Here is a 26,541-nt window from a genome sequence, read left to right on the forward strand (position 1 = left end):
ACTTACTTGTAGATCAAGGTCTGTTGATATCACTCACGTGGAGCTGTAGCTAAAGTGGATTGCTGACGCCATAGTTTGCACCGCCACCCGTTCCCGAGCTGCCTAAAACGCCACACTTTCCCCATTCTGTCCCCCACATGACCTCCCCGAGCGCTTCCCTATGGGCCTCGCATCATCGATGAAGTGACCCGAACTTTCCATCACTTTAACCATTTTAACCTCGAAAACCAACCCTACCAAGTTAAGACACGTCCCTCGTACGACCTTTCCTCTCTTTCAAGCAACTCAAGCCAAACTGCAAACAATCGAAGGACTTCTCGCTACGTACGCCGAGATGGCTTCCAACACCAAGTACCAGCCAGCTCCTCAGAGCGATCCCGACGACTATACCCACGCGCCCCCCGCCTACGCTGAGGGTTCGGCTGCTCGCGATGAGACCCAAGGCCTCTTTGGTGCGCCCCGCGATAGCGAGGACAACCTCCCCGATGATTTCAAGGTAGGAATAGATGTGCTCGATGCAAGGCGAATAAGGAAATGCTGACATGATGATGTCCAGTTCGGCGGCTCTGTGGCTGAGGCTACTGTTGATATCCGCAACCAGTTCGTTCGCAAGGTCTACACCATCCTCACTGTCCAGCTCCTCGCAACTGCTGGAGTGAGCAGCCTCACATTCTTTAGCACCGGCTACAAGGACTGGATCCAGAGCCACCCCGGTGTCGTTTGGGCTTCGGTAAGTTCTCACTGAGCAGCGGGATCATGAACATGAAATGACTAACGCATTCACAGCTCTTTGGTGCCATGATCTTCATGGGCTTGACCTACTGGAAGCGCAAGTCTTACCCGACTAACCTTCTTTTCCTCTCGCTCTTCACTCTCGCCGAAGCCTACACCATCTCTGTCATCGTATCGTTCTACAAGACATCCATCGTTCTTAACGCTGTCGTACTTACTGCCGGAATCTTTGTTTTCCTCACTCTCTTCGCTTGCCAAACAAAGTACGACTTCACATCATGGATGCCTTACCTCTTCGGTGCCCTGTGGGGTCTCGTTATCTTCAGCTTCATGGCCATGTTCTTCCCTTACAGCTCTACCGGCGAGCTCATCTACGGTGGCTTTGCTGCTCTCATTTTCAGTGGCTACATCCTCGTCGACACCCAGCTTGTCCTTCGCCACCACCATGTCGAGGAGGAGATTGCTGCTGCCATCAGCCTCTACCTTGACATCATCAACCTCTTCCTTGCTATTCTGCGCATTCTCAACAGCCAGTCTAATAACTAAGCGATACCGACCTGTAAAAGTTTAACGAGGCGTAGACACGAGACCTGTGAACCGATGACTCGGTTCTTAACTTCCATCACTGTGCTACCAAGATTGTGTCATGCGAGTTGTGTCTGATTCAAGAGCTATCTTAATTGTTGTGTTACGGAGGGTTTCCCCAGTCGAACTATGGATTTTTGGCGTTTCTGGAGAAAGTTTGGTTACCCTTATTGCACGTTGATCGGGCTGTCTAAGCAGCTTATATTCAGGACAGGATAATTGATAGTCATCATCACAAACCTTGACATTATGCGTATTTCCAAGTAACAAGATTTAGCAAGTGTTTCAATGATCATCAATCGTATTACAAAAAATATTGAATTTATTTGATATCAGCATTAGAAGGCCACTAGAAAAAAGAAACAATCAAGGTTGTGTCGCCCAAGAATGGACAACGATGTACGCCCAATACAAGTCTAATATGACCACAAGATGGCACCAGGACACGGCAATATGTCCTATCCGCCAGTCGTCTGCATGCATCGTATCGTAGCGCAAGGGCGTCTTCATCCCTTTAAGACACTCCCCGCACGCTGCGTCCCTACAACAGCGAGATACATAATGACCCTCCCTTGAGAATGCTTCTAAACAATGGGTAGCCGCCCACCATCAGTTTTCCAGGGAAACCGTTTCCAGATGGCATGCCCAGAATCGTTTTAAGAATAGCAGAAGTTTGATGAGTGAAGGAGGGCGGCGAAGAAAAAAGAAAACGACAACTCAATTGTTCAGCAGCAGGGGGAATATTCTCATCTTTCTCTTCAGTCGTGGGAGAGGAAAAACCAACGCCAGCAATAGACAATAGTCCAACGTCGCATTTTTGAAACGCCGCAAAAGACCTAAAATGTGAAGTGATAGGTCTAGTTAAGTGGCTCCTCGCCATTGGGCTCGGGTGTGCCAGTAGCCTGCTGAGAAGCAGCCTCTCGTTGCATGCGGGCCTCGATCTCTCGGAGCTGGGACTCGCGGGCCAACAGCTCTTGTCGCTTTTCGTTGATCTCGCGCTGCACCTTGAGTTCGATCTCGCGGAGCTTCTCCTCCTCTCGTCGGAGCTGCTCTTCCTTGAGGCGCACTGACTGGGAGGCAAGATCCTCGGGGTTCATTGAGCTATCAGCACTAAAAACAGGTCAGTCAGCTGTGGTCAATATCCGAGATTTCGGTCAAAACTCACTTTCCAGAAGCACCCTCGACGCTCTTAGACAGCTTCTCGGTACGGTAGTTCTCGTACAAGAAGTCGTGGGTGATTTCCTTCAAATCAGCCAAGTGGCTGTGAAGCAGGGCAGATCGAATGGCAAGGAAGTCGGAGTGACGAGGGTTATCAACCTCGACAACACCCCAGGGGTAGTGACGAGCGCGAACCTTGCGGCCACCAATCTCAACAACCTCCTCAGATCCAACGATGGCGAAAGGCATAAGGCCACGGAGCTCAGCGTTCTCCTCAACGGTATCCTCATCGTCCTCCTCAATGTCGTAGGGGAAGTTGTAGACGGGAATGCGGTAATGCTCGATGTCCTCCATAACCAGCTTCTTGGACTCGGCGAGCTCGGCGGGGGTGAGCGAATCGGCGCGGCCAATGACAGGGATAACGTTGACACGGGGAGCGAGGCGCTTCATGAGCTCGATGTCGAGTTCTCGGAGGCTGCAAATGTCAGTCGCGTTCCAAGGATTTGGAGCTTATAAAACATACCCATGACCAGTGGGAGTGATAAAGTAAAGCATAGCATGGACTCGGTTGTCTCTGAAGCGGGGGTTACGCTTGATACGAGACTCCTCGGCAAGAATATCATCATATTGTCTCTCGAGGTAGCCAACGATCTCGGAGAAGCTGGTATTGGGTTAGTAGAGGGGTAAAAACATGGACCGCGATACTAGCTTACCTAGCCTCGTTGTCAATCTGGTCACCGAAGCCGGGGGTATCGACAATTGTCAGGGAGATGCGAGTACCCTCCTCGTCAAGCTCGAGCTCTATGGCCCAATTAATATCGTGTATGCTTGCAACCATAATTGAATGTACGTACCGACAGTGATGGGCTTGATCTTGACACCATCCTCAACGTGGGCGCTACCAGCATCATCGGACTCCTTATGATCGAGAACGCTCTTTCCGCAGAGTGTGTTGACAAAGGTGGTTCGGCCTGTCGAGTGTAAGCTTGGTTTATTATTTCAATCGCAGCGAGGCCATTGCAGCTGTCGTAGCAGCGGTTCTCGCAAGGGGCCACGTACCAGTGCCTGAAGCACCGCAGACCATCAGGCAGAACTGAATACCCTTCTTGACATTCTTCTTTCGACGGATCATCTTCTATTGGGGAGTAGGGGTTAGCGAGCTGAGGTCTAAATGGCAGGCGCGTGAAAGTTTTGGTCCATGGAATCATGCGTGGAAACGGTAGCTTCAACGGCGGTGGCATCCACACGATAGGACAGGACCGGAGGGGAGATAGCACATACGCCCATGGACGACATCTTGAAGATTGGATTCGCGAAGCTGAGGAGATACGGAAGGAATAGGTCGAATGCACCAAACGTCGAGCAAGGACTCAAATCGAGTATGGTTTTGCTTGCGGTGGTTGAAGTGGAAACTTGAGGAACCTGAACTGAACCAAGGGGAAAATGTTAAAGGAGGCTAGGAGGAGAGAAGGATACGGGTCGTGTTGGACTTGGGTCGGGTTGCTCAAGGGGTATGGGCAATTTCACACCTGGCCAATCGTTCCTCCTCTAAGATTCAGGGGAAGTGCCTAAGCTAGAGTGCCAGTGCTAACAAATGCCAGCTGGAGCAAAGCAGGTGCACCCCTACCGCTACGAAATCCACACTTCCATTGCACCTCAGCACCCTGTAAAGCCAGACCGCCTTCCCGCCCAAGGGACCACTAGCGGACCCTCAACGAGCCTTCCATTGCTGTGGCGCTTGCTTCAATCAGAGCTCGTTCTTTTGTTTCATCACGTGATATCATTCTTCTATCTGTTCGAATCTCTCGGCAATAGTAGAAAACTCAGGTAGGGACTCATCCTGAATAATTCAGATAGGCTTTACATTTTCTATGATATACTTGTGAGGTTTCTTGGATCAGATTATATGCTCTATTTTCCTCCCTTAACTTAAAGCCTAGTCTTCGAAGAATCTGTTCTTAAGTTGCGCCACAATCCATTGTTAGTATCAGTGGCTGAATGTCAGGACTGTGGCTGTTAGGTACCGTGACGCGGTTCGAGTTGTCCAGTGGATGAGACATAGTAGACAAACAAGAGTTGAACATCGAACGCTCCCTTTTGTCTGTGCTCCCGTTTTTGGATACAAGACTCGTTATTACCGTTGTTATTGTGGAATTTCCTGTTCATTCATAGCTTTATAACACAAACTTATTTCTCATAAAGCCTCTCCGCAGTCTAAATCAAGCCTCCGTCACGCAAGTACAGGCAGGCTCACTCATCAGTGGTGGATCTATAAGCGACATCAAATAAACCTACATAATAAGCACATAAGGTTTCGGAGCCTTCGAGATGTTATTCGTTTCATGGTAACATTCCCTGGTAAACTTCATCAACCAATCATTATTGCTCGAAACTTGTTTCTCGACATCATCATCAACTATCACGTTCACCTCAGCTTTGACTTACCCCTCTCAGCTCTCGCAACGGAAACACTAGAGCCGTATTGTAGGCCTAGACTAAACTTGTACATATCAACTCATTCACGATGAACGTACGGCCACCGATCGAGGCTTCGAGCACTGAGGCTGTACTTTCAGTATCTTTCAATAACGATGCAAGCTGCTTTTCTGTAGGCCTAGGCTCAGGTATCTGCAGTAAGTCAACTTCTACACTACTATGTGCTTCCCTTCACTAACACTCGGCTCAGTCTTCCACACAAAATCATGTCTTCTCAAGGCTTCGAGAGGTATGCCCATCATATAAAGTTTATACACGCACATGCTTACAGCCTCATAGATTTCAACGCTGGCATCGGCCTCGTGCAAATGATGGGAACAACCAACTACCTTGCTCTTGTTGGTGGCGGAAGGTCACCCAAGTTTGCCATGAACAAGGTAAGCTATCATGGTCAGCTGTCGAGCTCTTCGCTTACCGGGAATAGGCTATAATATGGGACGATATGAAGGGCAAAGTTGCCTTGGAAATCACAGCATTGACGGCAATTCGTGGCGTCCAACTGGGTAGGGAGCGCATCGCTGTTGTCCTACAAAATAGCGTGCGCGTCTACTCGTTCGCCAAACCTCCGGATTTACTGCATGTCTACGAAACTGCAGACAATCTCCTCGGTCTCTGCTGTCTTTCTGAGAAGAAGCTTGCCTTCCCTGGCCGAACTGCTGGACAGATACAACTCATCGAGTTGGCGACCGGGAATGTCAGCATCATCCCGGCCCACTCTTCAGCCCTCAAGGCCATCGCATTAAGCCCAGATGGCGAACTTCTAGCCAGTGCCAGCGAAACTGGTACACTAATCCGTGTTTACGCTACAAGCAACTGTGCAAGGCTTGCTGAACTTAGGCGTGGTATTGACCCTGCGACTATCTTTTCTCTTGCCTTCTCACCTTGTGGCACGATGCTTGCCTGTACCTCTGACAAGTCCACCCTTCACATCTTCGACGTACCGCATCCACGGAAGCCAGGAATGAGTCGAAGTCAACAGCTTGGCGCTTCTGGATCAGACCCAGGTGACGGGACTGGGAAGTGGGGTATCCTTAGCAAGATTCCACTGATGCCTCGAGTCTTTTCTGATGTCTACTCTTTCAGCTCAGCACCTTTTGAGGCTGGTGATGAAGCTGCTATAGGGGGCATTTCTTTCTCGGAGAGCACTGTTTTAGGAACATCACGGCCACCAAAGGGCGTCATTGGCTGGATCGGAGATGATAGTCTTGTTGTTATAGGTGCTGGGCATGATGCGCGATGGGAGAAGTTCATTATTGTTGATGGTGAGGATGGAAAGCGACACTGCGTAAGGGAAGGCTGGAAGCGTTATTTGGGCAACACATGAGCCAAGTTAGGCAACGCTACAAGGCAAGCTAATGATCACAAGGTATACGACTCTTAATGCTGGGCAAACTTGGGATGGGCGTTTGAGGGGTTCAAGATAAGTAGAGCTACTTTGGACCAAGTGAAATATTGTTTTACAGTATGATGTGCTTTAATCGTCGCGCCGTCGTGGCGATCGACTTCTACTCCTTCTCCTTGAGGTTTTTTCCTCCTGGTCTTCTTCCCTGCGTCGTTTGTGTCGTGACTCCTCATGGGCGTCGTCCCTATGCCTTCTGTGCTCTCTATCGCGGTCTCTCCTCCGATCTCGGTCGCGATGTCGGTCTTCATCGTCGTCTTTTCTCTCCCTTCGCCTATCTCTGTCCCTATCGCGTCTCCTTTCTCGGTCTTGGTCGTCATCTCTGTGTTGTCGGGAATCCTTATCACGATGTCGGTCCTCTTTGCCTTCGGGAGTCTCGTCTCGTCTTGATCTACGGTGGCGGGCTTCTTCGCTTCCATCCCTCCTCGATCTATGTGACCGATGATGTCTGTGTTTGTGTTTTCGATCCTTCTTTTCTGCTTTGCGCCGCGCCTCTTCAACTTCCTTCTTCTTCTCTTCGATCAAGAAGCCCTTCATGGGGTCGTCGTCATCATGGTCCTGCATCAGAAGCGCAAGTTCTCGCTCTTCTGGTAGCATCGGCCGCTTCACTTCCTCCTCGCTACTCTCATCTTCTGATAACGCTTGTCCCTCTCGCCTGAGCATGTCCTCCCAGCCGACCTTGAACTCTTCGGGGTCTTCATCATCCCGCGCTTTGTATCGCGCATGGTCGACACTGATCAGGCGACCACCAATATCCGCTCCGCCAAGGTTGTCAACCGCTAAGTCGGTACTTCTCTGGTCCTCATACTTGAGCCAACCAAAGCCCTTCGACTTGCCAGTCTCTTTGTCGCGAGCCAGCTTTAAGAATACGGGCTCCCCAAATTGTGAGAAAATAGCTATTACATCGCCTTCGGATAATTCGTAAGGAAGACCGCCAAAGTAGACGTAGGCAGTGTCTCGATAGTCTGTATGCCAGGAAGCTTCTGGAGTACTGAGCACATCTGTTAGCAGGGATTCTGGAAATGCTGGAGAGGAAGTCAAGTACTCACATTCCATTTTCTATCTCTTTCTTATTCAGCGCCTGGATTGCGCGTATTTTATTCATGGTGTGTCTTGCGCTGCTTCTTGCGCAGCCTTGTGAATGTCGCAGAATATATATGGCAAAGAGTAATGAAGTCGCATTTATTATCAGAATATGAGACGTAAAGTTCGTCCACTGAAGCTTTAGGGAGTCCGTGCGCTAAAGCTGCAAGAGCTGCAGCGCGTAGCTCTTTTTGGCGGGACAATTTCCGGACCGAACGCTAAAATGACGGGGTGTTATCCAAGTGCCAATCCATAGTCTGTCTACCGATTGGAATTGGTACGTGGTGACCCTGGCCACGTTCATCTTTGATGAAAGACAGCGGTCGACGATATCTACGTACCACGAACTGCCCAGGAATTTGAAGCGACTTTTCCGAACCGATTATCGACGATTGGGATACTCACGATCGAGCCGAGAGCTTGCATCATCTTCCCTGCTGTCGTTGTTATACGCAGAGCGAAGATGCCCCTACGGCAATCTTAAATCTCCTTTAGCATTATCGAATCAACACCAAAACGCGTACTGTACCTCTACTTAGACGTCGATCAGAGGCAGACTTGCCGACAGCCTCTGCCCTCTTTCGCCATAGGAGATACACTCATGACCTAACGCACTGCGATCTTATACGACAGTTTGTTGACCAGCGAGCTCGGTGAGCCAACAACCGGGATCATGGCGGCCAACACCAACAGAGTATCGATCTATACAACGGGCTCAGGAGACTCCGAAGGCCGCGATGGCGAACAAAAGAAGGATCTTTGGACGTCTATGCTAGAGTCTGTCGCCAGTGGCAAACGACTACCGGAAAAGAACCTCATTGTGCTAGGTATGTCGTAACTAGACAGCTCTGTTTAAGAGCTAGGTAGCTGATCATGAGCCTCTGAAACTCAGGTGGCACTCCCGAGAACCAAAGAGAGTTCCTCGAATCGCTCTCCAGCTCCGAGCCAAAACGTAATGCGGACCGGCTTAAGATACCGCCGATTGCGAACAACTTTGCGCTAGGCTATACATACTACGACGTTCTCGACACCGACCAAGACGGTTCGTGCATCAACGCCCAGGTCAGCCTTAGAACGATGTACTAATAACTTTAGATACTCTTGCACGAGTTTCGCTCTACTTCCTCTCCCAACCTTCAGCCGAATTCGCATCTCTCGTTGCGCCCCTCCTTACTCCTGAAACGATCCCCAAAACTGCTCTTATCATTCTTCTCGACTGGTCACAGCCGCATCTATGGCTACGACAAATATGGACATGGGTTCAGGTTATACAAGAAGTTCTCAAAAAGGTCGACACAGAACAACATGCCATCATGGAAGAAGTCATGTCAACTTGGAAAGAAAGGGGTCGAGGAGGCGCAACAACTAACTTGGATGGAACACCTTCAGCTACGGCTACCGGCGGCGATGGAGATAGTGCACTGCCTCTGGGGCCAGGAGAATGGGAGGAGCCTCTGGGTCTGCCACTTTGCGTAGTGTGCCAGAATGTAAGGAATGTCTCTTGTGGTCTACGATAACTATACTAACATATACAGGCCCAAAAAATGGAGTTTCTTGAAAAGAGCCAGGGTTGGAAAGAGCCAGACTTTGATACAGTATTACAATATCTGCGAACAATTTTGCTGAGACGTACGTTAGCCTGCTTCCAGCCTCTGGTCTAATGCTAACAACCTCCAGATGGTGCCTCTCTCATTTACACTTCACAAAATGCACCTTCTCAGTTACCCTCTCTCATTCACTCAACCCTTGGAATTACCTCTCTTCTTAAGCGTCACCCACTAAAGAACAATGTTATCGATCGCGACAAGATTGTCGTTCCAACGAACTGGGATTCGTGGAGCAAGATTCGGGTTCTTGGCGGTTCTTTTGACCCGGAGCCTGTTTCGAACACATGGTCTCAAGATCTAGGCATTGACCTCTACTCTATGCCCTTTGATGATGCAGACAAGATAAGCGACAAAGAAGCAGAAATCAGGAAACTAAACAGTGCGATTGCGCGATACGAGGGATGGTGCCGCGATCCTAACAGTGGTGGTCTCGCAGTTGTTGAGAATGCCATGCACGGCGAGAGGTGGATCACGGTGGAGAGTGACGACACCCAAGAATTCCTTGAGAAGCAGCTCAAGATTCTCGAGGTATTCAAGGCAAAGTTGCCAGAGAAGGGCAGCGACAATGCCATTGTTCGCAGCACTCGTCACATCGACTACACTGGCGATGAGACGACTATCAGCGAGCACATTGGACCTGTACAATTCAACATGGGTGGTATCCAAGTTGATGCTGATGATATGTTGCAGCGTCTCAAGGTAAGACATAAATACTTCGCTACTCCGAATAAGTTGCTGACATGGACAGGATCGTAATGCATTTAGTTCTTCCCCAAGCAACGAAGAGGAGGAGGCTGATACACCTGCTGCGAACATGGCCAAGGACTTTGATAACGAGCAACTGCAAAGCTTCTTTACAGGTTTGATGAACCGCAAGGGCACTGGAGATACATCTAGATCTTGAGAAAGGAGTAGCAGATGCCCCACCCAAAGAATTATGGACGATCCCCTTTTCTTTTCAAGATATTGTATTTGTCGACCCTTTGTGCTCAGTGAGCGAGCGTCATGGACCAATATTTGGAGAGGGGGCCGGTGGCCAATGTAGATTAGATACCCCTGAAATGATAAATTTGAAAATATCTTACGCGCATTTACGGAGGGTAGCATAGACCTTACTGTCTATGTTTATAATTGTATTCAATTTCACTCATCGGCTAGTTCCTAAAATGCTGTGCGCTGTTCAGAACTCCTCTTTTCCTCATATCGCCTGTCCATTGAACGCCTTGGGATGACTGTGCCGACTCCAACAACTCGTGCCCTGTATTTCCTAGGTATTTAGATTCTTTTATGAGCCGCCATCCTGGGCTGTTTGTATTCAGCATTTCATTTCGACGTCTCTCCACCCAATCTCGCTGTCACAACACCTTGGAGTAAACCAGGGAAGAGCCAAGGATGTTGCACCACTTCGACTTCAAACGCATTTATCGTCTGACGAGCTTTGGCTGCCAAATCGTCATTCGAATGCAGATTCGCAAGGCGGAATAGATTAGCTACGCTGACAGCGTTGGTCGATGGTAATGACGTGTCCATACCATCCTTGAGGCGGAGGATTGTATAAGGGCTATTGGTTTGAGTACTGAAAAAGGCACCATCGGCGTCATAGAACAACGAGGTTTGGGTTTCTGTGATGGCATGGTCAGCGGAGTGTGTTTATGGAGAGGGGAATTGCGACGACTCACGTTGCAAAATATCAGCAAATTCCAGATATTCTTGATTTCCGGTTAGTTCGAGAAGATCCAGGAGACCTTGAATCAGATAGGCATAATCATCTGCAAAGCCAGTGTTTCCACGACCTCCAGACCATATCCTGTATAGAATTCTCTCATTGCCATCCCAAAGCCTTTCTCTAATGCATGCAGCTGCCTGCTCAGCGATAGCCCTACACTTGGAGCTTTGTTCTGGCCTCAGTGTCTTCAGCGCCGATGCTGCCTTGGAAAGAGCTGATATCACAAGGCCATTCCAGCCTACAACAATTTTGTCATCGAGGTCAGGGCGCACGCGTTCTAGTTCCCTTCTCTTTCTTAAAGCTCGTCTTCCTTGTCCAATATACTCTTTGATCTTTGCCACCGGCGTGCTGAATTGAGTGCTTAATTGCTCGATGGTGCTCTTGACCCTGAGAATGTTCTGGTCAATAAAGTCGTCGTTGGGGTCATTTTCCTCCTCGACATTTCCATCTTGATTAACATTCCAATAGGCCGCTAGAATAGGACTCATGTGGCTGTCAATCTCATCGAGAACTGAATCAAACTCTCGTCGCGTCCAGACATAATAGGTGCCCTCGCGCTTCTCCTTGTCACCTTGCCTGTAATAGGAGTCGGCGGCTTCACTTGAAGCGAAACCACCCTCGGGCAGAACAATCGGAGACGAAGTAAGATACTCAGCAAGCTCAAGAACAACGTCCAGAAACTCATCTTCTTCGCCTCCACCGCTGGCCTTCCACGCGTCAATGTATAGAGAGAGCAATTGCGCATTGTCAGTCACAAGCTTCTCGAAGTTAGGAATGCTCCAGTCCGCTGTAACGGAGCAGCGCGAAAACCCAGTGCCTCCGATATGGTCATGCAGCGCCCCATCACGAATGTGACGCATTGTATCCAAAGCAATTTCGGTAGCATGTTTGCACTCGGCCTCTCCAACAACATCCTGAACAGCGCCTGGTGACTTCAGGAGCCCCAGCAAAAATGCCAGCTTGGGTGGCGTCAGGAACTTCGGTGCCAAGCCAAATCCACCAAAAACAGGATCAAAAGTGCCGGCGATATGAGTATAAGCCTCTTCCAGCTGATCCAAATCCAGTTCCTCTGAAACGGCAGTGCTCTTCTCCTTAGCAGTACTTGCATGGCTCGGAGCCGGTGCTCCCCATCCAGCCGGACCTAAAGCTGAGGGTGCCGAAATACTCCTTGTTCCCAAGGTACCCTCAGCCGCAAATTCCTTGAGCTGGCCAACAACCTCGGTTGCCTCCTTTCGGCATCGGGCTTCCTGGTCGATCCAAATATCACGAACTTTCTTAAAGATGGTCAGAGAGTCGAGTACTTCTTCGGTGCTGTCGTCACTGAGATGCCTTCGTCCCGCGGGCCCAAACCAGTAGGTACCACCAAAAACTGGCTCCAAATTGGGTGTAAGGAACACATTCAAGGGCCATCCCCCAACGTTGCTGACAGCTTGGACATAATTCATGTAGATGGCGTCTAAGTCGGGGCGCTCCTCTCGATCGACGATAACTGGGATGAAAGATTCATTCAACACAGAGGCAGACTCGGGGTTAGAGAAGGTCTCAATCGCCATGAGTCGGCAAACTTGTAGCCATTAGCAAGACAGCGCAAGATATAATTCGCATCGAAACCAATCATGACGCAACTTACAGTGGCATGCCTTGTAGCCGATATGCAGGAAGATAAGCTTGTTCTCCTTGCGCGAACGCTCGACTGCCTCGTCGTCTAAGAGCTGCCATGAAACCAAGCTTTCAACCTGGCCCCGAATGTATGGGCTCTGGCTAGCAGCCGCGCGGTTTCGCAAAGGCGCGAGGGGCTTTGGTAAGCTCGAGCTTGACTCATCACCACTGACGGGCGTGGAGCGCATAGCTCTAGCAGACGCGGTGAGTTCTGAAGCTACCATGTTGCTGCTGCCTTACCTGGTTTGAGAGGCGTATAGCTAGCTGATTACGATGCTGTTGCTGCTGCTGTCGTCAAGCTGCGGGAAAAGTAACTCGGAAGCAAGCACGCCTTTGGTGGGGAGGGTTGGAGCTGTTTATAGGTAGCCAAGGGCTGTGTGGTTATTTTACCTCCACGATAGCGATAACGTATGAATATGATGATGTAAGAGCTGTAGCTTGAGGTCTTGTCGAAGCTACCTTATAGCTCGATACTGTAGCGATGGTGAGATGAAAGATGTAAGCGAAAGAAAGGCATGTGAGTAAGTCTTCCGGAAAGAGGGCTTCATAGACGTGGTTAAGCACCCGCTAGCGAAAGATTAGATTGAATGGGGGAAGCTTTCCGACTTTTGGATGGATGGATTCCCATAGAAGCCAAGTACCTGCTGAGAGGCAGAGGCAGTTCGGCTCGGCGGGGTCGTGTCTTCCATGCCCAGCAGCAGTCGCGGGGCATCCAATACCAAACGTTTAGCGCCCTTTCCGCCTTGGGTAAGGTCGAGGGGGCTGGTCCTGACGACATGCTCTTGATGTTGGCTTTCATGAGTCAAGCATCGATAATGCCATCTTCTCTGAGTCGTGTAGGGTGTTTCGACCTGAAAATCAGGTGCCGTTTGGGTGTAATCAGACTGCCGTCGTCTATTAGTGTATCCATATGCAGTTACAGGGTAACAATCAGTGTAACGTTGGCAAGCTAAATACGGTACTTTAGTCATGGAACGCGAACTGAGACCTTTCACATCGAAGTACGGATAAGGGTACGGATATTGAAGACTCATATGAGCTCTAGTCATTCAACAGGTTTGCTGTAAAACCAGGAGTCTACATTTCCTTATCTCTGTTTTCAGATAGATGCCTCTCAGGTAGGTATCTCGGTGGCCGTCCAGTCATCGTCAGATGTTAGCCAGATTGAGCTTGGCGCTCGAGCTACCCTAAAGCAGACTGGAATTCCGCTCTTATCTTTCTTGCCAACGAAGTCTAGATCCCATCAGCCATTGGGACAAGGATAAATAAAAGGTTATAAAGCCTGACGGCAAGTCTACTGGTGCTTCTAGTGTTTCGACGCATACAAGAGCCTTTTCGGCTCGGTGCTGCTTGTGTCCCCCCAAACGCAGGTACACATCTGGAGAATGAAGATGATGATGTTATGATGCTAAGAGGATCATAATTAGAAAGACACATGAAAGAATACATAATCTATTGCACTCAGAAGCGCAATTGGTTAAGCGATAGTAGATTGTTTATCGACAGAAGCAGAGTGTGACAACGATATGAGTACGACGAATGAAGAAGAAGATCTGAGCTGGTGTTACTAGTCGATCGGATGAACGTGGTAAGGAGTTAAGGATAAAATACCATGAATATGAATTAAAAACGAATAATTCAGCCACACGAGCAGAATGTCCATCAAGAAAATTGTTGCACGAAAACGTCAAGTCATGTGGAATACTGCTTTGACTACAGTGTATAACTGACCTTGAACACCCAAACTTGAGTTTCAAGTGGATTCGTGATTCAAATCTAGGGACCTTACTCGGCTGTTTCACACTCTCCACTGAACCACGCTAAAACGGCAGCTAACTTATCGATAAGCCGATCGCGGAATCCCTGCAGCAGCTCTCAATGAACTTAGAGCTTCGGCTTGTTGCCTACTTCTTTCAACCTTCTTCATCTACTCATCCTCTTGAATAGCCAGCGCGGCATCATGGCCGAGCCAACATATACTATTTTCGTCCGGGTCCCTATGCCCCGTGGCGACTTTGTCGATCCGCCACCGGTACGAAGCTCTTGATCCAGCCAGTCAATCATAAGCCATCATGCTCATGCCCATGCCCTTGCGCGCATCGGAGCAATCATGGCAGAGCTAACCAGAAGCATGACAGGTAAACTGGGACTCCGTCAAAGATGAAGCATTATGGAAGATCCTCTCCGGAGCTGCAAAGAAGCAGATAGACTGTAAGTATTAACCACATTCGTGTATACTCATTGGTGCTGACTTAGACAAGGGGACGAAGTGTAGGTGTCGATCTTATCACAATTATCATACAGCCAATACTCATCTGAGGTGCAGCGCCGATCGCTTCGAAGTTCCCGTCGATTTCCTCCTTCAACAAGTAGCATATCTTACCGAACGACATGCTTCCCAGGTCCGCGCTCAAGTTCGAAAAGCTACCGCCGCCGTTCGTGGCTCAGTGCAATCGCCCATTCCAGGCGCCGACTCCGCCGGACCCGGTCATCAACGAACACATTCAGCCTTATCCATCCGAAAAGACTCACCCATGCCGCGCGCCGAGGCAGGAAGTGGTACTGGAACTCCTCTCAATGCATCAATACGACCGGTTGTGTCGCGGAATCCGTCGACGAATACTACAGTCCTGAGAGATATGACCGGAGGCTCAGCTTCTCCTCGACCTGGAACAGGGTTTGCTTCGCGGACCGGCGAGCGACGTCGTCTTTCATCCTTACCAATATCATCAGTCCCCCAAAGATCACCCGATCGAGAAGCTCAACCAGAGCCAGGGCCAGATGAACGAAGCCCGTCGCCTGGCCCAGCCGAGGACAGTTCACCAACATCGTCAGAGGACGAGTCTAGCCCCGCTCAATCTCGCATCATTCGTCGACCTCCCCGGTTTCAGCAGCCTGATGGAGGACAATACGAGGATGACGACGATGACGAATCAGAGCCTGCGTTTCAACCATATACATCTCCTTCCAACAAGACTTCGGCACAGGACCTCGGCTCAACGCTAAGGGGAGATGGGCGCAGCTCTGGCAAAAGGCATCACAGGCCTCACGGAAAGTCCGCCATTCATCAATCTCACACATCAGACTCATCAGCCAGCTCTGCGGCCATGGTACAAAACCCGGATAAGTCAGATAAAGCCACGGAGCAGCGAACGCCCGGACCCCTCTCACCACGCCGAACTGCAGAACTGGCGGGACGTAGCCCGAGCAATCAAAGCAAGGGTTACTCCCGCGAGGGTAGCGACGGAACGCCTAGTATGGGTAGTAGTTATAGTGATCTTGACGGTAAGTTGCCTTGTTATCCTCAGCCCACTTGGTGTAGTTTGCTCACCACACAGTCTTAGACGCCTCGGTTACACAGTCTGCATTAGAGGAGGCATTGGCCAGTCATATGAACAGAGGTGCAGGAAGCCGCTTCAGCATCAGCCAGGCTTTTCGTAGCCGTTACAACCCTGGCCCCAATCAATGATTGGCTTGGAGGTTTGTTTTCGAATTTATATTGCTTGAAAATGCGCTTTTGGCATGGCGTTTGGGCATGGCAGATGCATTAATCAGGGCGTTTGGTGAGGCACCATTTTGAATGTTTTGGATACGGTCGTACAGATATCCCACCTCAATCTTTGCTATGATAGAAACGCGGTTGAATATGGAGTATGGCTAGTGCTGTAGGAGATATTTGAGTCTTGCAAAAGCTTCCAGGTCAGTGGTACAACAGGGAATTTCTATATGCCCGGGCTGGTAATGGGAGAGTTGCTGCTATTATATGAGACAGACACAGTGTCGAATAAACACAAAGAAGATGCGAGAACGGAGAAATTTATATTTTGATTTCCTGTTTGTTCAAACGCTTTGAAATTGCTTCATGCAGGATATCACAGTTCTAGAGCAGTATCTCCGTCGGCTGCGTGCAGCTGCCATAACCCCCTCTCGCACTTCTCTGAGTATTTAATCACAAGCACTTACTAAGTGCAACTTCCCTCCTCCCAAACCCTTTCAATCTACCGAAGATATTGGAAAAGCCTCAGTTTGATACTCATAGAACCTCGCTCCTTTCAGAAGAACATTACAACCTGATACCATGTTTTTCAGAAGTTGGTCGGGCCTCCCCAAGGACGCCTCCTTTCCGAGAGATCTCGCCAGCCTTGGGTTCGCCATCCATGACTACTTCAAGAAATCATCGCTGACATCGAGTAGCTATTTTGTGAATGATGATGACGAGGTCCGATCTATCGAGGACCCGGAGTGTTACTATAAGTTCTTCAGCAGCAAGAACTCTCGCATCAATGAACGCCAGCGCTTCCACTTCAACAGTAGGTGCCTGGACTTGGTGGCCCTGGGTTAAGGCAGCTTTACTAATAGAAGTACTATAGTGGCTCTGGAAGATATTGTCCATGATCGCCTAGAGAAGGAAGGCCTCAAGAAATACCACCTTTTGCCCGAGAACAAACGACAATCCCCCGTCTTCTTCACCCCCAACATTGCCAAAACTACCCGCATCGTCGTTGTCCTTGGCGAACCAACTAAAGATCTGGGATGGATTGCTGGCCGCGTCGCCAATGGGCCTGGTGGCCTTGTCAAAGGAACCATGATCTCTGTTGTTCAGGCACTTGCTAAGCAGGCAGCCAGCCCCAATGACCCGGAACCTCCTTGCGTTGTCCTGGCCAACATGGGCCAGCGGTTCTGGTGGCCTGAAGAACAGCGAGCTCTCACCGTAGAAGCATCAGTCGATGTTCCACTTCCCAGTTTGGTGCACACTGGGCGTCGTTTCATCAAGGAACTCAATGAGATTCCTGGAAGCGAGACACCTTTGGCGCACATGACGACTGTGCTCAACAAGGTTCTTGAAGTCAATAAGAATGCCGGTGTCGACATCATTGCTATTGGGCAAAGCTGTGAGGTCGTCTTGCAGTTCTTTGAGAACGAGAAGAACTGGGCGCAATGGGGTGACCGACTAGGCGGCATGCTCTTCATGGGTACTGTTTTCCCAGCAGATGTGCTCGTCAATGCTGAATTCAAAGAGTTCCTAGCAAAGGTACAACCCACACCCGATATTTGCTATCGTTCCGCAAATCACTGACTGTTATAGCGCACTCGTGGCTATCTCATTTCAGAGGAGCCTCTCGACACTCCCCTAGCCATGCCCGGAGGAAACCCATCACTCCTGATCGAGCCCCTTGGCTGCCCCAGCTTCTCTAGCGGAGAAGAACAGTTCATCGAAACCATTCTCATCAAGGCTCTCGAACCAGCGCTTGCTTACCTGCAGGAAGTGGCTCTTACCCCTAACTTTGTCAACCCCGACATGGCTGTTGCAGAGCGTCCTCCAACCGACATCACGGACGAGAAATGGAGTGAAATGCCAGAGGAGGCCAAGCCAGAGGTCATCAGCGTTGATCCCGAGAAGATGAAGGAAGAAATCAAGCAGATGAGACGCTGGAAAAAGTTTACGGAGACTGGCCTGGCACCCGATGATGATTCTGATGATGAGGACTGAAATCATGACGGAGTTGAATGAAGAATGGAACTCGTCGGAACGCGCATGTACGGGGAGAGCGCGGATGAACACCAGGAATAGAGTTTATGATGAAAAGGGGATATCTTGTTCATTAGAAGTAGACTAGAACCAATCCAAGTCTGGAGCAGTGGTTAGAAAGATGTGGCAAAATCCGTTGCACCTCCTGGTATACCCACGTTATACAATTTTTGTTTTACATTATTTTACGCTTTGAACAGTGAGGCTATATTAGGCCCAGCTGGTGTCAGGTCCTCAATCAGTTCTCTTGTCCTCCTCACTCGCTCCCTGACCACAGCTTCCTCGGCGGTCCAGCGGTCTTCAGCACTTGGAGGGGTGGCGCTCCAGAAGGAGAATACGCCCGACTGTGTAGAAGGGTTTGCTTGTCGGAGTTCTTCTTCCTTGGCAAGCTTCTTGACCATTTTACCCCAGTTGGCGAGGCCTGCGCTTAAGCACTCGCGGCATGTAGTTTTCGCGGCCTTATCAGCAGTTAGAAGATCCATGTTTCGTAACTGCTCCTCTGCAACGTCGACACTATCACGCGTCCACGAGAGGCCGTCGTCCTCAGAAGATGTGGAGAAGAGGATCTCGCCGATCCAAAGACTGAGGGAAGCTTCCTGACAACGTTCGTGAGGGCTGCGCCAGGGAGGCTGGGTACCATCAGGTGGTGGAGGTGGATAATCGGCCTGGGAGAAAGTTTTGACGACTTTGTCGAAGACGGAGGGAGCCTTCGGCCTTAATTGAGTAGTGGACGGAGGGGCGTTGGGTAAGTAGCGGCGAGCCTTGAGAAGGGAGAGGTATATAGGCAGAGCAGCGTCGACCTTTCCGCTACGTGCTTTGAAGTTGGCCATAGCAGTGACGGCATCGAGGACATTTTGCGAGGGCAAGCCGGCCTTCTCATTGAGCACGAATGTCTTAGGGTTGTAAGGGGGTTGCGACATGTCAGTTCCTTGTGTAGCTTCTGCGAGAGCCAGGTGGTAGAGTGCCTCAGCGCCTTCGGATTGCTTCTTGAATTCCAGATAACTAGCGTATTCGAGTGTTGCCTCGAGCTTCTGTCGGGAAGTAAAGCCTTTGGTGCCCAGGATCTTCATGTAGAAGTTATCGGCGCTGGGGTAAGCAATTTCACAGTCCTCTTCACGAGGCGCATGAGGTTGTCCTGGGGGAATTGGCGTAGGTCTAGGGTTGGAGGGTCCAATAACAAATTCAGGTGGTGAGATGATGTTGCGAGAAAGGTCGCGGACCCATCCATCGACATGCTCCGCGCCTTTTGCAGCCAGCATGATAGCCTCGAAATAACCTCTCCGCCATTCCTCGCTTTTGCCGGAGATATCACAGGGGTTGAACTCCCCAGGGATCTCCGCTTCAGGATCGACTCTATCCGTAAGTTTCGTCACACCCTGGCCGTCAACCTTTGCATCCTCCAACCTCAACACCAATCCTCGAGCCAGTTCAAACGACCAAGGCCAATTGGTCTCGCCGTTCTTCGGTGCCTTGCTGTTATTTGAGTCCCTTAAGAATTTCCTTGTCATCCAGCCCCATTCATGTGGCGTCGGATATTCCTGCTCTAACCTCTCCTCATTGACAAAGAATAGAATCACGCCGAAACAGCCTAAGAGACCCCAAAATGAAGCAGTGTATCGTACCGCCAGCTTAGCTTCGTGCTTCAGCCATTGTTTCCTCTCGGTGGTAAAGGTTCTAACGCCGTTGGTGGTTACTGGAATCGCAAGGAATGGGAGGTTCGGCCTTGAGTTGGTGGTGAATTGGGTGCAATGTGTAAATGTTCGAAGACATGGTGATCGGGTACGAAGTGTTGGTGTTCTTGGTGTTGAAACCTGAATATGACGGCCAACAAGCCGGTGACGCATGGCGCCTGCGTATTTATGGATCGCGTATTTCGCCTGTTCGATATGAGCGTCGCTAACTCGCTATAATTTGCAAATTATCGTCAAAATGATGGTATCTCGAGTCGTTGGATGATGAGGAAATGGTGAATGGTGATTGGATAATTGGGCCAATTGGAGTTCCAAATTGCTGACTAAGACGTCATTCTCTGCCAAGATCTTGAAAATCTCATGGAGCACATCGTGAAGACCGAAATGTACTTGTTGGTGTGAGAGCAGTCGACGTTTTTTTTTCCATCACGTTATCGTGTTTAAAATGTCTTCCTTCTTATCCTCGGACACGTTCTCGAACCCAAGATTTCAGCTTTTTGCGGCTGCTGTCTTCTCAGCAGCGACTACGGCTTCTTTGTTACTCGGCTATCAAGCACTGGAGCGCGAAGAGAGAGTGCATGAACTCAAGAGCTCAATCCCTGCTGATGACCCTAACATTCAACCTGTACTGACTTCGGATATACTTCCTTAAACCATCTTTGCTGACTGCTTACAGTTGAATAACTTTGGAGGCTCATCAGCTCCACCTGTTGATAAGGAGGATGCAAGGAACCAAGTTCTAGCCCGTCGAGCACAAGCTGGTGACTTCGATGAAGAGCTAATTCTTGAGCAATTAGCGAGGAACAGAGTCTTCTTGACAGATGATGGCCTTGATAAGCTACGGAATTCGTTCGTCATTGTGGTTGGCTGTGGAGGAGTTGGTTCTCACTGCACAGCAGCCCTTGCTCGTTCCGGTGTTTCGAAAATCAGGCTGATAGATTTCGATCAAGTGACTTTGAGCTCCTTGAACAGACATGCGGTCGCTACCCTGGCTGATGTTGGTATTCCCAAGGTTCAATGCTTGGAACGACGCTTGATTGCCATTGCACCGTGGGTTAAATTCGATCTGCGCCAGGAGCAGTTTAATGAGGGTGTTGCAGAGCGCTTGCTTCGACCCTGGAGCGAAGATGGACGTGCCCCTGACTTTGTTATTGATGCAATCGACAACATCGAGACCAAGGTCTCACTTCTCGAATATTGCTACAAGAACAACCTGCCAGTCATCAGTGCCATGGGTGCAGGATGCAAAAGTGACCCTACAAGAATCATCGTGGGAGATATTGGGGCCAGCAAGGATGATGGGCTTTCAAGAGCGACACGAAGGAAGCTAAAGCTGAAAGGTATCACAAGCGGCATCCCCGTTGTCTACTCTACAGAGACATCGGGCGCTGGCAAAGCTGAGCTTCTCCCGTTACCTGAAGAGGAATTCCAGAAAGGCTCTGTTGGCGATCTCGCTGCCATGCCCAACTTTCGCGTTCGAATTCTTCCCGTTCTCGGCACAATGCCTGCTATCTTTGGTCTCACAGTGGCAAACCATGTCATTCTGAGCATTACAGGCTACCCCCTAGACTATGTACCTGCCAAGGGCCGCGAAAAGATGTACGAGGGCATGCTGGCAACATTGCAGAGCTATGAGGAGAAATTGGCACGATTAGGCAACGAGGGCGATCAAATAGGCCTCAAGGTCCCCATCACTGTCGGTGACGTTGCTTTCCTATCCGAGGAGCTCTATCAGGGCCGAAGTGCCATTACTGGTATCCCCACGAAGCTGGTCCTGATCCGGTGGCAGAAGCCCAGCGGCTCCAGTATCACGACCCTTGGTGAGGGCAAGAGCATCCAGAAGTGTTCTACAGTGAAGCTTCACGATCTCGTGTTAATGACCAAGGATGAAGCCACAAGACATGAGAAGGAGATCTTCAAGGGTGGGAAATCTCTTGAAGATGTATATGATGCCGAGACAATTGCGCGGGTTGAGAAGAAGAGAGAGACGGCCGAGAAGTACGAGGCGTTTCGTTCATGAAAAGGGGAAATGGCTGTGAGGTGTATATCTGGTAGATCTGGATAGAAGACGACTAGAGGTGTACGATCACATAGAATGATTCCTTCTGGGCGGCCAGGGGATTCAGTACTGAATGTTTTACGAATTGTAGACGAAGAATTCACGACTTCCTTTGCCCTGAGCTCCCTGACAAACTTCTCATGCACAATATCCAACAATATGCTTAACACCCAAGATACAAACCCTTCTCGAGTAAAATGACTGATGGGTGTGTACGATAAGTCCCTTTGTTCATATGAGTATGAACAGAACCCAAGTCTACGGTGTGTACATTTACCAATTTCTTCTTCTTAAGGCTCAATATCGACGAACCAGACACTCATTCAACCTGGGTGGTCAGGCATACAGGTAGGCTCAAGTCGAAATGGTAGAATACTGTCTCTCGCACTCAAAGGGCTTCGGTCTAAACTCGAAGACAACCACTGTCACTGCTGGTCCAAGATTGCTGTGATGGACAACGTGTGGTCGATCACATTGTGTCATTGCCCTGCCTTGGGAGGATCAACAAGATAAGCCAGAGCACATCCATCCTTAATGATGATCCAATTACCTGGCGCCAAGTCAAACATATTGCGTGTCTCTAAGAGCCTTTGACGTCGACATGGCTAATATCGGGCATCCAAGTCTTGGACGTGTCATGTCTGCGTGATGCTATCTCAACAGTGTTTTTCTGGCTGAATGCATATTTAGCAGTCCTTCCAGCATCATTGATAATTCGGGCTGATCCTGTAATCTCGGTGTATGAGTGGCATCGGGCCTCATGTTCCTAGCCATGTCAGCCTTGGCTAGCTTCACTGCACATGTTGCAGGATCATGACCATGGCGTTAGATTCAATGGCGCGGTAGTAATTTCATGCGAACGAACGCAACGCAACGCAAAGCAACATCGATGTGTAACTCAGACGTCGCACATTGATAGAGTCGGCTCAGGCTCACGTACCATTATCACACAGTCGCTTAGTCGCAATTGGCATTGTGCACTGTGACTCTGACGTTTTGCAGCCATTGGACCTCAGGCCGAAGTTTGCCTTAAAAAGTTAATACGCCTGCCAACGCCCGCTCATATGCCAACCTCATCACCCTCGCAGCATTTACACTTTCAGATTCATTGATGACTGCAGGTCCAACGTTGACGTGGATCCAAAATGCAAACTGAACACGACCAACACTTTCATCGTTGGCCCAACTCAAGGTACCAACAGCAATGGGTCTCTTCAACGTGCTGTTTACTCATCCTCAAAGTCATTTTTTAAGTCTCGATCCATGATAGGCGTAAAGGCCCCCCACAATGTATTTGCCTTGTAAGGCTTACCAACCTGGTTCGATTCCCGGCAGGCAAAAATGTAGGCAGGCTCGCTGCATAATTGTCTCAAGATACAACAATTTTCAAGCGTTGGGCCGCTTTAGGGTCTCCTATGCAGGGATCGAGAAAGCTCTAGAGTCTCGGAAGTTGTGATAGTGAGCTTGTTTGTCGCAGACCGCTCTGATGGCCAGTCATGAGCGTGTAAGAGGCTTCAAGTAGACCAATGGTAACGACATGGTGAGCAAACTAATGTCTGTTGCCGTTCAAGCGGTCCCATATTATTCAGTTGTCTCGTGACGGAGGGATTCTTTACACAGGGCGGTGGAACTGCAGCTTTCAAAAAGCAAATACCACGTAAAGTCAACCACTCGCCTAGAGTTAGGCGGAAGAGAAATGTGAACGCTCACAGAGAAAACAAGATATATCGCATATTTTTCGACGTCGATTAAACGCCCGTTTCAGATGCAGGCTCAAAAAGCAGCCCAAGTAGTCGCCTTATAGAGATGGTGTTTGAAAGTGCTATCAGAAGTGATTAACAGACAGCAGGGAACCGACGGGACGGGAACTGAAGGCCGAGCAATAATGCACGGGGGAAGAAAAGTGCACGAAAAGGTATCTCAATCGGGAAGTGAATAGAGACGCACAAAGACAAACATGTATTGGGTTGCGAGATGAAAACGTCGGATCTCACGACTTTACCCAGGTTGGGGAAGCAGTGCACAAAGAAACGTTACACACTTCCCGTATCTCGGGAGCGATCAAGTGAATCAGACATATTCAGGAGGAGAGAAGAGAGAAGCGGGAATCGTGAAATCTTATGAGGGAGCATGAAGCATAATGATAGCCATTAGCTGGTAGTACAATGTATGGGACTGTGCAGTGTGAAGCTCAAGGGTTGTCGCCGAGAGGCTGAGGATATATGGAACTGCGGCATGCAGTTGTGATACCACTCATCACTTGCAGTTGAGGCCCCATATGCAGTTCCCCAGTGCTTTCGGATCCTTTATGCGCTGGTGTTTACATAGTCATTTGTGTAATTGTGTAACCTCGGGAAGAAGCACAGAGTATTTCATCAGGGCTATCGTCACAAGACGACGGACAGCATACGTAGGTGCTCACATAAACATGTCGTGCAAGACTGAGTTTTTCTCAAGTATATGATGTGTGTAACTCTGGAGTTCAGTCCAATGCCAATGATTGGCACTCTCGGATTTCGCAGCCAAGTCCTACATGATGGGCGTTGAAGTTCTTAGTCGTCACCAGATCCTGACTAGCAGCATGACATAAAGCATCCGATCAAAGGCTTGATCATGCCTGCACTTCGTCTTTCAGCTCCTTAAGCCATGTTGCCTCGTTCGGTTTCACCGATGTGATGGGTGCGCAAATACGCTCTCTGAGCTTGTAATGTCAGCTGCAAATACTCTCTGTACAGTGTCGCATGGCACATGTCGTATCTCAAAGCCATCAACTTGAACCTTTGTCGTATAAATCGTGCACCATGTCATCAGGTTCTGTCATCTACGTAGTACGTACTTGGTGTGTGTGCTACGATGGACACGAACTCTTCACTTGAGCCTCAACTATATTGGACCGCGAACCGGCCAATGTCAAGGCGCCGAGGCGTCTGTCTCGGGACCTGCGTCTAAGCACACCAATGACGATCCTTCTGAAACCAGATGCTCATTAATACCAAACAGCGCCAATGACTTCCTATTGCAAAGAAGGCAGCTGGAACTTTAGAACACCATGAAATTAACCTGAACACACAACAACCAACGAATGCATATTTGCCGCCCTTGTTTGTGTAGCTGAAAATCTCATCACCAACATCTGACCTCCTGTTCCTCATTGTGACGGAAATGGCTGTAATATATAGCGAATTGGGGCTCTGCTGCCTACATTCCACAAGGTTGCCTTATCAAGCTACCTAGGTATCCAAGTTTAGGTCTTACTTACTCCCGTCATTGGGGATTATTGAAGGCGCGTGCGCGTAGACTGACTATTGGGGGCCGATTGGGTGCCTCGTATGCGGGGATGACTCCAACAGCCTTGAGATTACTGTGCCAACTGCGGAATCTTATCCATACCTAGTCATTGGGTCATCGGGAGTGCATGGGGTACCTTTCTAGAATCTACGGAGTACATACTTGTAGGACTTTTCATCTGGAAGCTCGTGCGTTTCGCGCGAAAGCCACGTTATCTGGGATGTGAATCCTTCGACAGCCAGGGGCGGTCTCCGGAACGTGGGGAGATAGATACAACCGCCTAACTTAGGTAGAATGACAAACGGAGGAGGACCCGACGCCCCGATCGGTATATCTCAATTCAACAACCATAACATTAAGGTAATCAGCCATGTCAACCATACCCTGTACCTCCCTGTTGGGTTGATAATCATGATTTGTGATGATGAGTTGTTTGATGGCAAATTGTTGACGATGCCAGTTGTCCAAAGTGGCGTTCTGTCAAAATTATACTACGGCCCGGCCCAATGCATATATTCCACGCATTCGCGTCAATTCGCCATCAGACACAACTACAAAGATCTCACCCATAGATGTCCTGCCGTGGGAGGCCTGAATTTTAAAAACAGCCCCATTCTCCTCGAATCGATCAAGCCAATTCCCAATAGATTTCTCATTCACTTCAACCTCGAGCCTGAGAATCGTGAGGAGAGCACACGACAGCACTTCTGCCTGCGCCCCGGTCAGTCGACTCATACCCGTTTCTACCTAAAGGAGGCAAAATTCTTCACTCCCAACTTTGCCCTTGCTGGAGATTTTTAATGAAGGCCATAGGCACCTGTCGGCCGCCTGGAAGACACCTCGCTTGAGGGTCTATTGGCCATGCACCAAACGTTGGTCGTCTCTGCCCGGACTTAGACCAGCATGATGCTTGTGCCGCTCTCCTTGTTGTGAGCATTTGTTGATAGATGATATCTAATATCATCGTTGGCACCAACGAGCTATGAGAACACTGGTTCAGCACTGAGGTTGGCCCATCCCGTGTCTTTGATCACCGGGGAAAGGGGTAAACTCGCCCAATCTGTCGGGATTGGTGACATCCAATATTGGACCCAACGGAGCTGAAAAGACAGATTCAGGTTCTCACCGCGCCTCACGGTAGAGGATATACGGCGTGAATGAGTCATGTGCGAATGAGTCTGGTGAGTATTACATTTTTCGTACTTCAGCCTTGATTTCTGGCTCACCGAAGCCTCGTGAGTTGTTTGAGCTGGGAGACTTGTGAAGCATAGGCTCTGGTCATCGCAGACATGGAACAGGCTTCCATCTGAGCCACAAGCTGACGAAGAAACACGCTGAAGCGAAACCTCATATCGTACTCTGTAGAACTGCCATCCAGTCATTCCGAGATGAAGCTGGATGTCGAAACTGTAAATAGGACTTAGTCAGCGGTGGCTTCCAGTAGATCTTATATAAGTGTCCAAGATCTATACAAGGCGAACCATCGTGGGCAGCATTGATGAATGATTTTCAACCCCCCCCCCCCCCC

At 49.4% G+C, this 26,541-nt stretch overlaps 10 protein-coding genes across 10 annotated transcripts; 6 read left to right on the top strand and 4 right to left on the bottom strand.

The window, feature by feature from the left end:
- Positions 1 to 334: 334 nt before the first annotated feature.
- FTJAE_9225 (transmembrane BAX inhibitor motif-containing protein) lies at positions 335 to 1,278 on the top strand (the record flags this gene model as incomplete). Its single annotated transcript, XM_037356124.1, has 3 exons — positions 335 to 496; positions 557 to 730; positions 787 to 1,278. The coding sequence occupies 3 exons, from the start codon at positions 335 to 337 to the stop codon at positions 1,276 to 1,278; spliced, it is 828 nt and encodes a 275-aa protein (XP_037203721.1).
- Positions 1,279 to 2,174: 896 nt separating this feature from the next.
- On the bottom strand, positions 2,175 to 3,771 carry FTJAE_9226 (CDC11-septin; the record flags this gene model as incomplete). Its single annotated transcript, XM_037356125.1, has 7 exons — positions 2,175 to 2,427; positions 2,483 to 2,950; positions 2,999 to 3,136; positions 3,189 to 3,276; positions 3,330 to 3,446; positions 3,535 to 3,610; positions 3,757 to 3,771. The coding sequence occupies 7 exons, from the start codon at positions 3,769 to 3,771 to the stop codon at positions 2,175 to 2,177; spliced, it is 1,155 nt and encodes a 384-aa protein (XP_037203722.1).
- Positions 3,772 to 4,999: 1,228 nt separating this feature from the next.
- On the top strand, positions 5,000 to 6,295 carry FTJAE_9227 (HSV2 phosphatidylinositol 3 5-bisphosphate-binding protein; the record flags this gene model as incomplete). The annotated part of the gene is made up of 4 exons (XM_037356126.1): positions 5,000 to 5,108; positions 5,162 to 5,200; positions 5,251 to 5,348; positions 5,396 to 6,295. The coding sequence occupies 4 exons, from the start codon at positions 5,000 to 5,002 to the stop codon at positions 6,293 to 6,295; spliced, it is 1,146 nt and encodes a 381-aa protein (XP_037203723.1).
- A 150-nt stretch (positions 6,296 to 6,445) lies between these two features.
- Positions 6,446 to 7,475, bottom strand: FTJAE_9228 (RNA-binding protein; the record flags this gene model as incomplete). The annotated part of the gene is made up of 2 exons (XM_037356127.1): positions 6,446 to 7,361; positions 7,420 to 7,475. The coding sequence occupies 2 exons, from the start codon at positions 7,473 to 7,475 to the stop codon at positions 6,446 to 6,448; spliced, it is 972 nt and encodes a 323-aa protein (XP_037203724.1).
- Positions 7,476 to 8,126: 651 nt separating this feature from the next.
- Positions 8,127 to 9,964, top strand: FTJAE_9229 (dynein light intermediate chain; the record flags this gene model as incomplete). Its single annotated transcript, XM_037356128.1, has 6 exons — positions 8,127 to 8,280; positions 8,346 to 8,495; positions 8,549 to 8,940; positions 8,989 to 9,082; positions 9,131 to 9,759; positions 9,809 to 9,964. 6 exons carry the CDS (start codon positions 8,127 to 8,129, stop codon positions 9,962 to 9,964), a joined length of 1,575 nt encoding a protein of 524 aa, XP_037203725.1.
- A 419-nt stretch (positions 9,965 to 10,383) lies between these two features.
- FTJAE_9230 (DUF255 domain protein) lies at positions 10,384 to 12,669 on the bottom strand (the record flags this gene model as incomplete). The annotated part of the gene is made up of 3 exons (XM_037356130.1): positions 10,384 to 10,682; positions 10,740 to 12,350; positions 12,417 to 12,669. The coding sequence occupies 3 exons, from the start codon at positions 12,667 to 12,669 to the stop codon at positions 10,384 to 10,386; spliced, it is 2,163 nt and encodes a 720-aa protein (XP_037203726.1).
- A 1,736-nt stretch (positions 12,670 to 14,405) lies between these two features.
- FTJAE_9231 (Autophagy-related 29) lies at positions 14,406 to 15,914 on the top strand (the record flags this gene model as incomplete). Its single annotated transcript, XM_037356131.1, has 5 exons — positions 14,406 to 14,477; positions 14,584 to 14,656; positions 14,707 to 14,716; positions 14,772 to 15,730; positions 15,790 to 15,914. 5 exons carry the CDS (start codon positions 14,406 to 14,408, stop codon positions 15,912 to 15,914), a joined length of 1,239 nt encoding a protein of 412 aa, XP_037203727.1.
- A 609-nt stretch (positions 15,915 to 16,523) lies between these two features.
- FTJAE_9232 (Arb2 domain protein) lies at positions 16,524 to 17,936 on the top strand (the record flags this gene model as incomplete). Its single annotated transcript, XM_037356132.1, has 3 exons — positions 16,524 to 16,755; positions 16,816 to 17,477; positions 17,532 to 17,936. 3 exons carry the CDS (start codon positions 16,524 to 16,526, stop codon positions 17,934 to 17,936), a joined length of 1,299 nt encoding a protein of 432 aa, XP_037203728.1.
- A 224-nt stretch (positions 17,937 to 18,160) lies between these two features.
- On the bottom strand, positions 18,161 to 19,819 carry FTJAE_9233 (major facilitator superfamily transporter; the record flags this gene model as incomplete). Its single annotated transcript, XM_037356133.1, has 1 exon — positions 18,161 to 19,819. The coding sequence occupies one exon, from the start codon at positions 19,817 to 19,819 to the stop codon at positions 18,161 to 18,163; it is 1,659 nt and encodes a 552-aa protein (XP_037203729.1).
- Positions 19,820 to 20,111: 292 nt separating this feature from the next.
- Positions 20,112 to 21,686, top strand: FTJAE_9234 (molybdopterin-converting factor chlN; the record flags this gene model as incomplete). Its single annotated transcript, XM_037356134.1, has 2 exons — positions 20,112 to 20,291; positions 20,343 to 21,686. The coding sequence occupies 2 exons, from the start codon at positions 20,112 to 20,114 to the stop codon at positions 21,684 to 21,686; spliced, it is 1,524 nt and encodes a 507-aa protein (XP_037203730.1).
- Positions 21,687 to 26,541: the final 4,855 nt, after the last annotated feature.

The sequence above is a fragment of the Fusarium tjaetaba genome (genome assembly GCF_013396195.1).
Source record: "Fusarium tjaetaba strain NRRL 66243 chromosome Unknown NRRL66243_c0000209, whole genome shotgun sequence".
NCBI lineage: Eukaryota > Fungi > Ascomycota > Sordariomycetes > Hypocreales > Nectriaceae > Fusarium > Fusarium tjaetaba.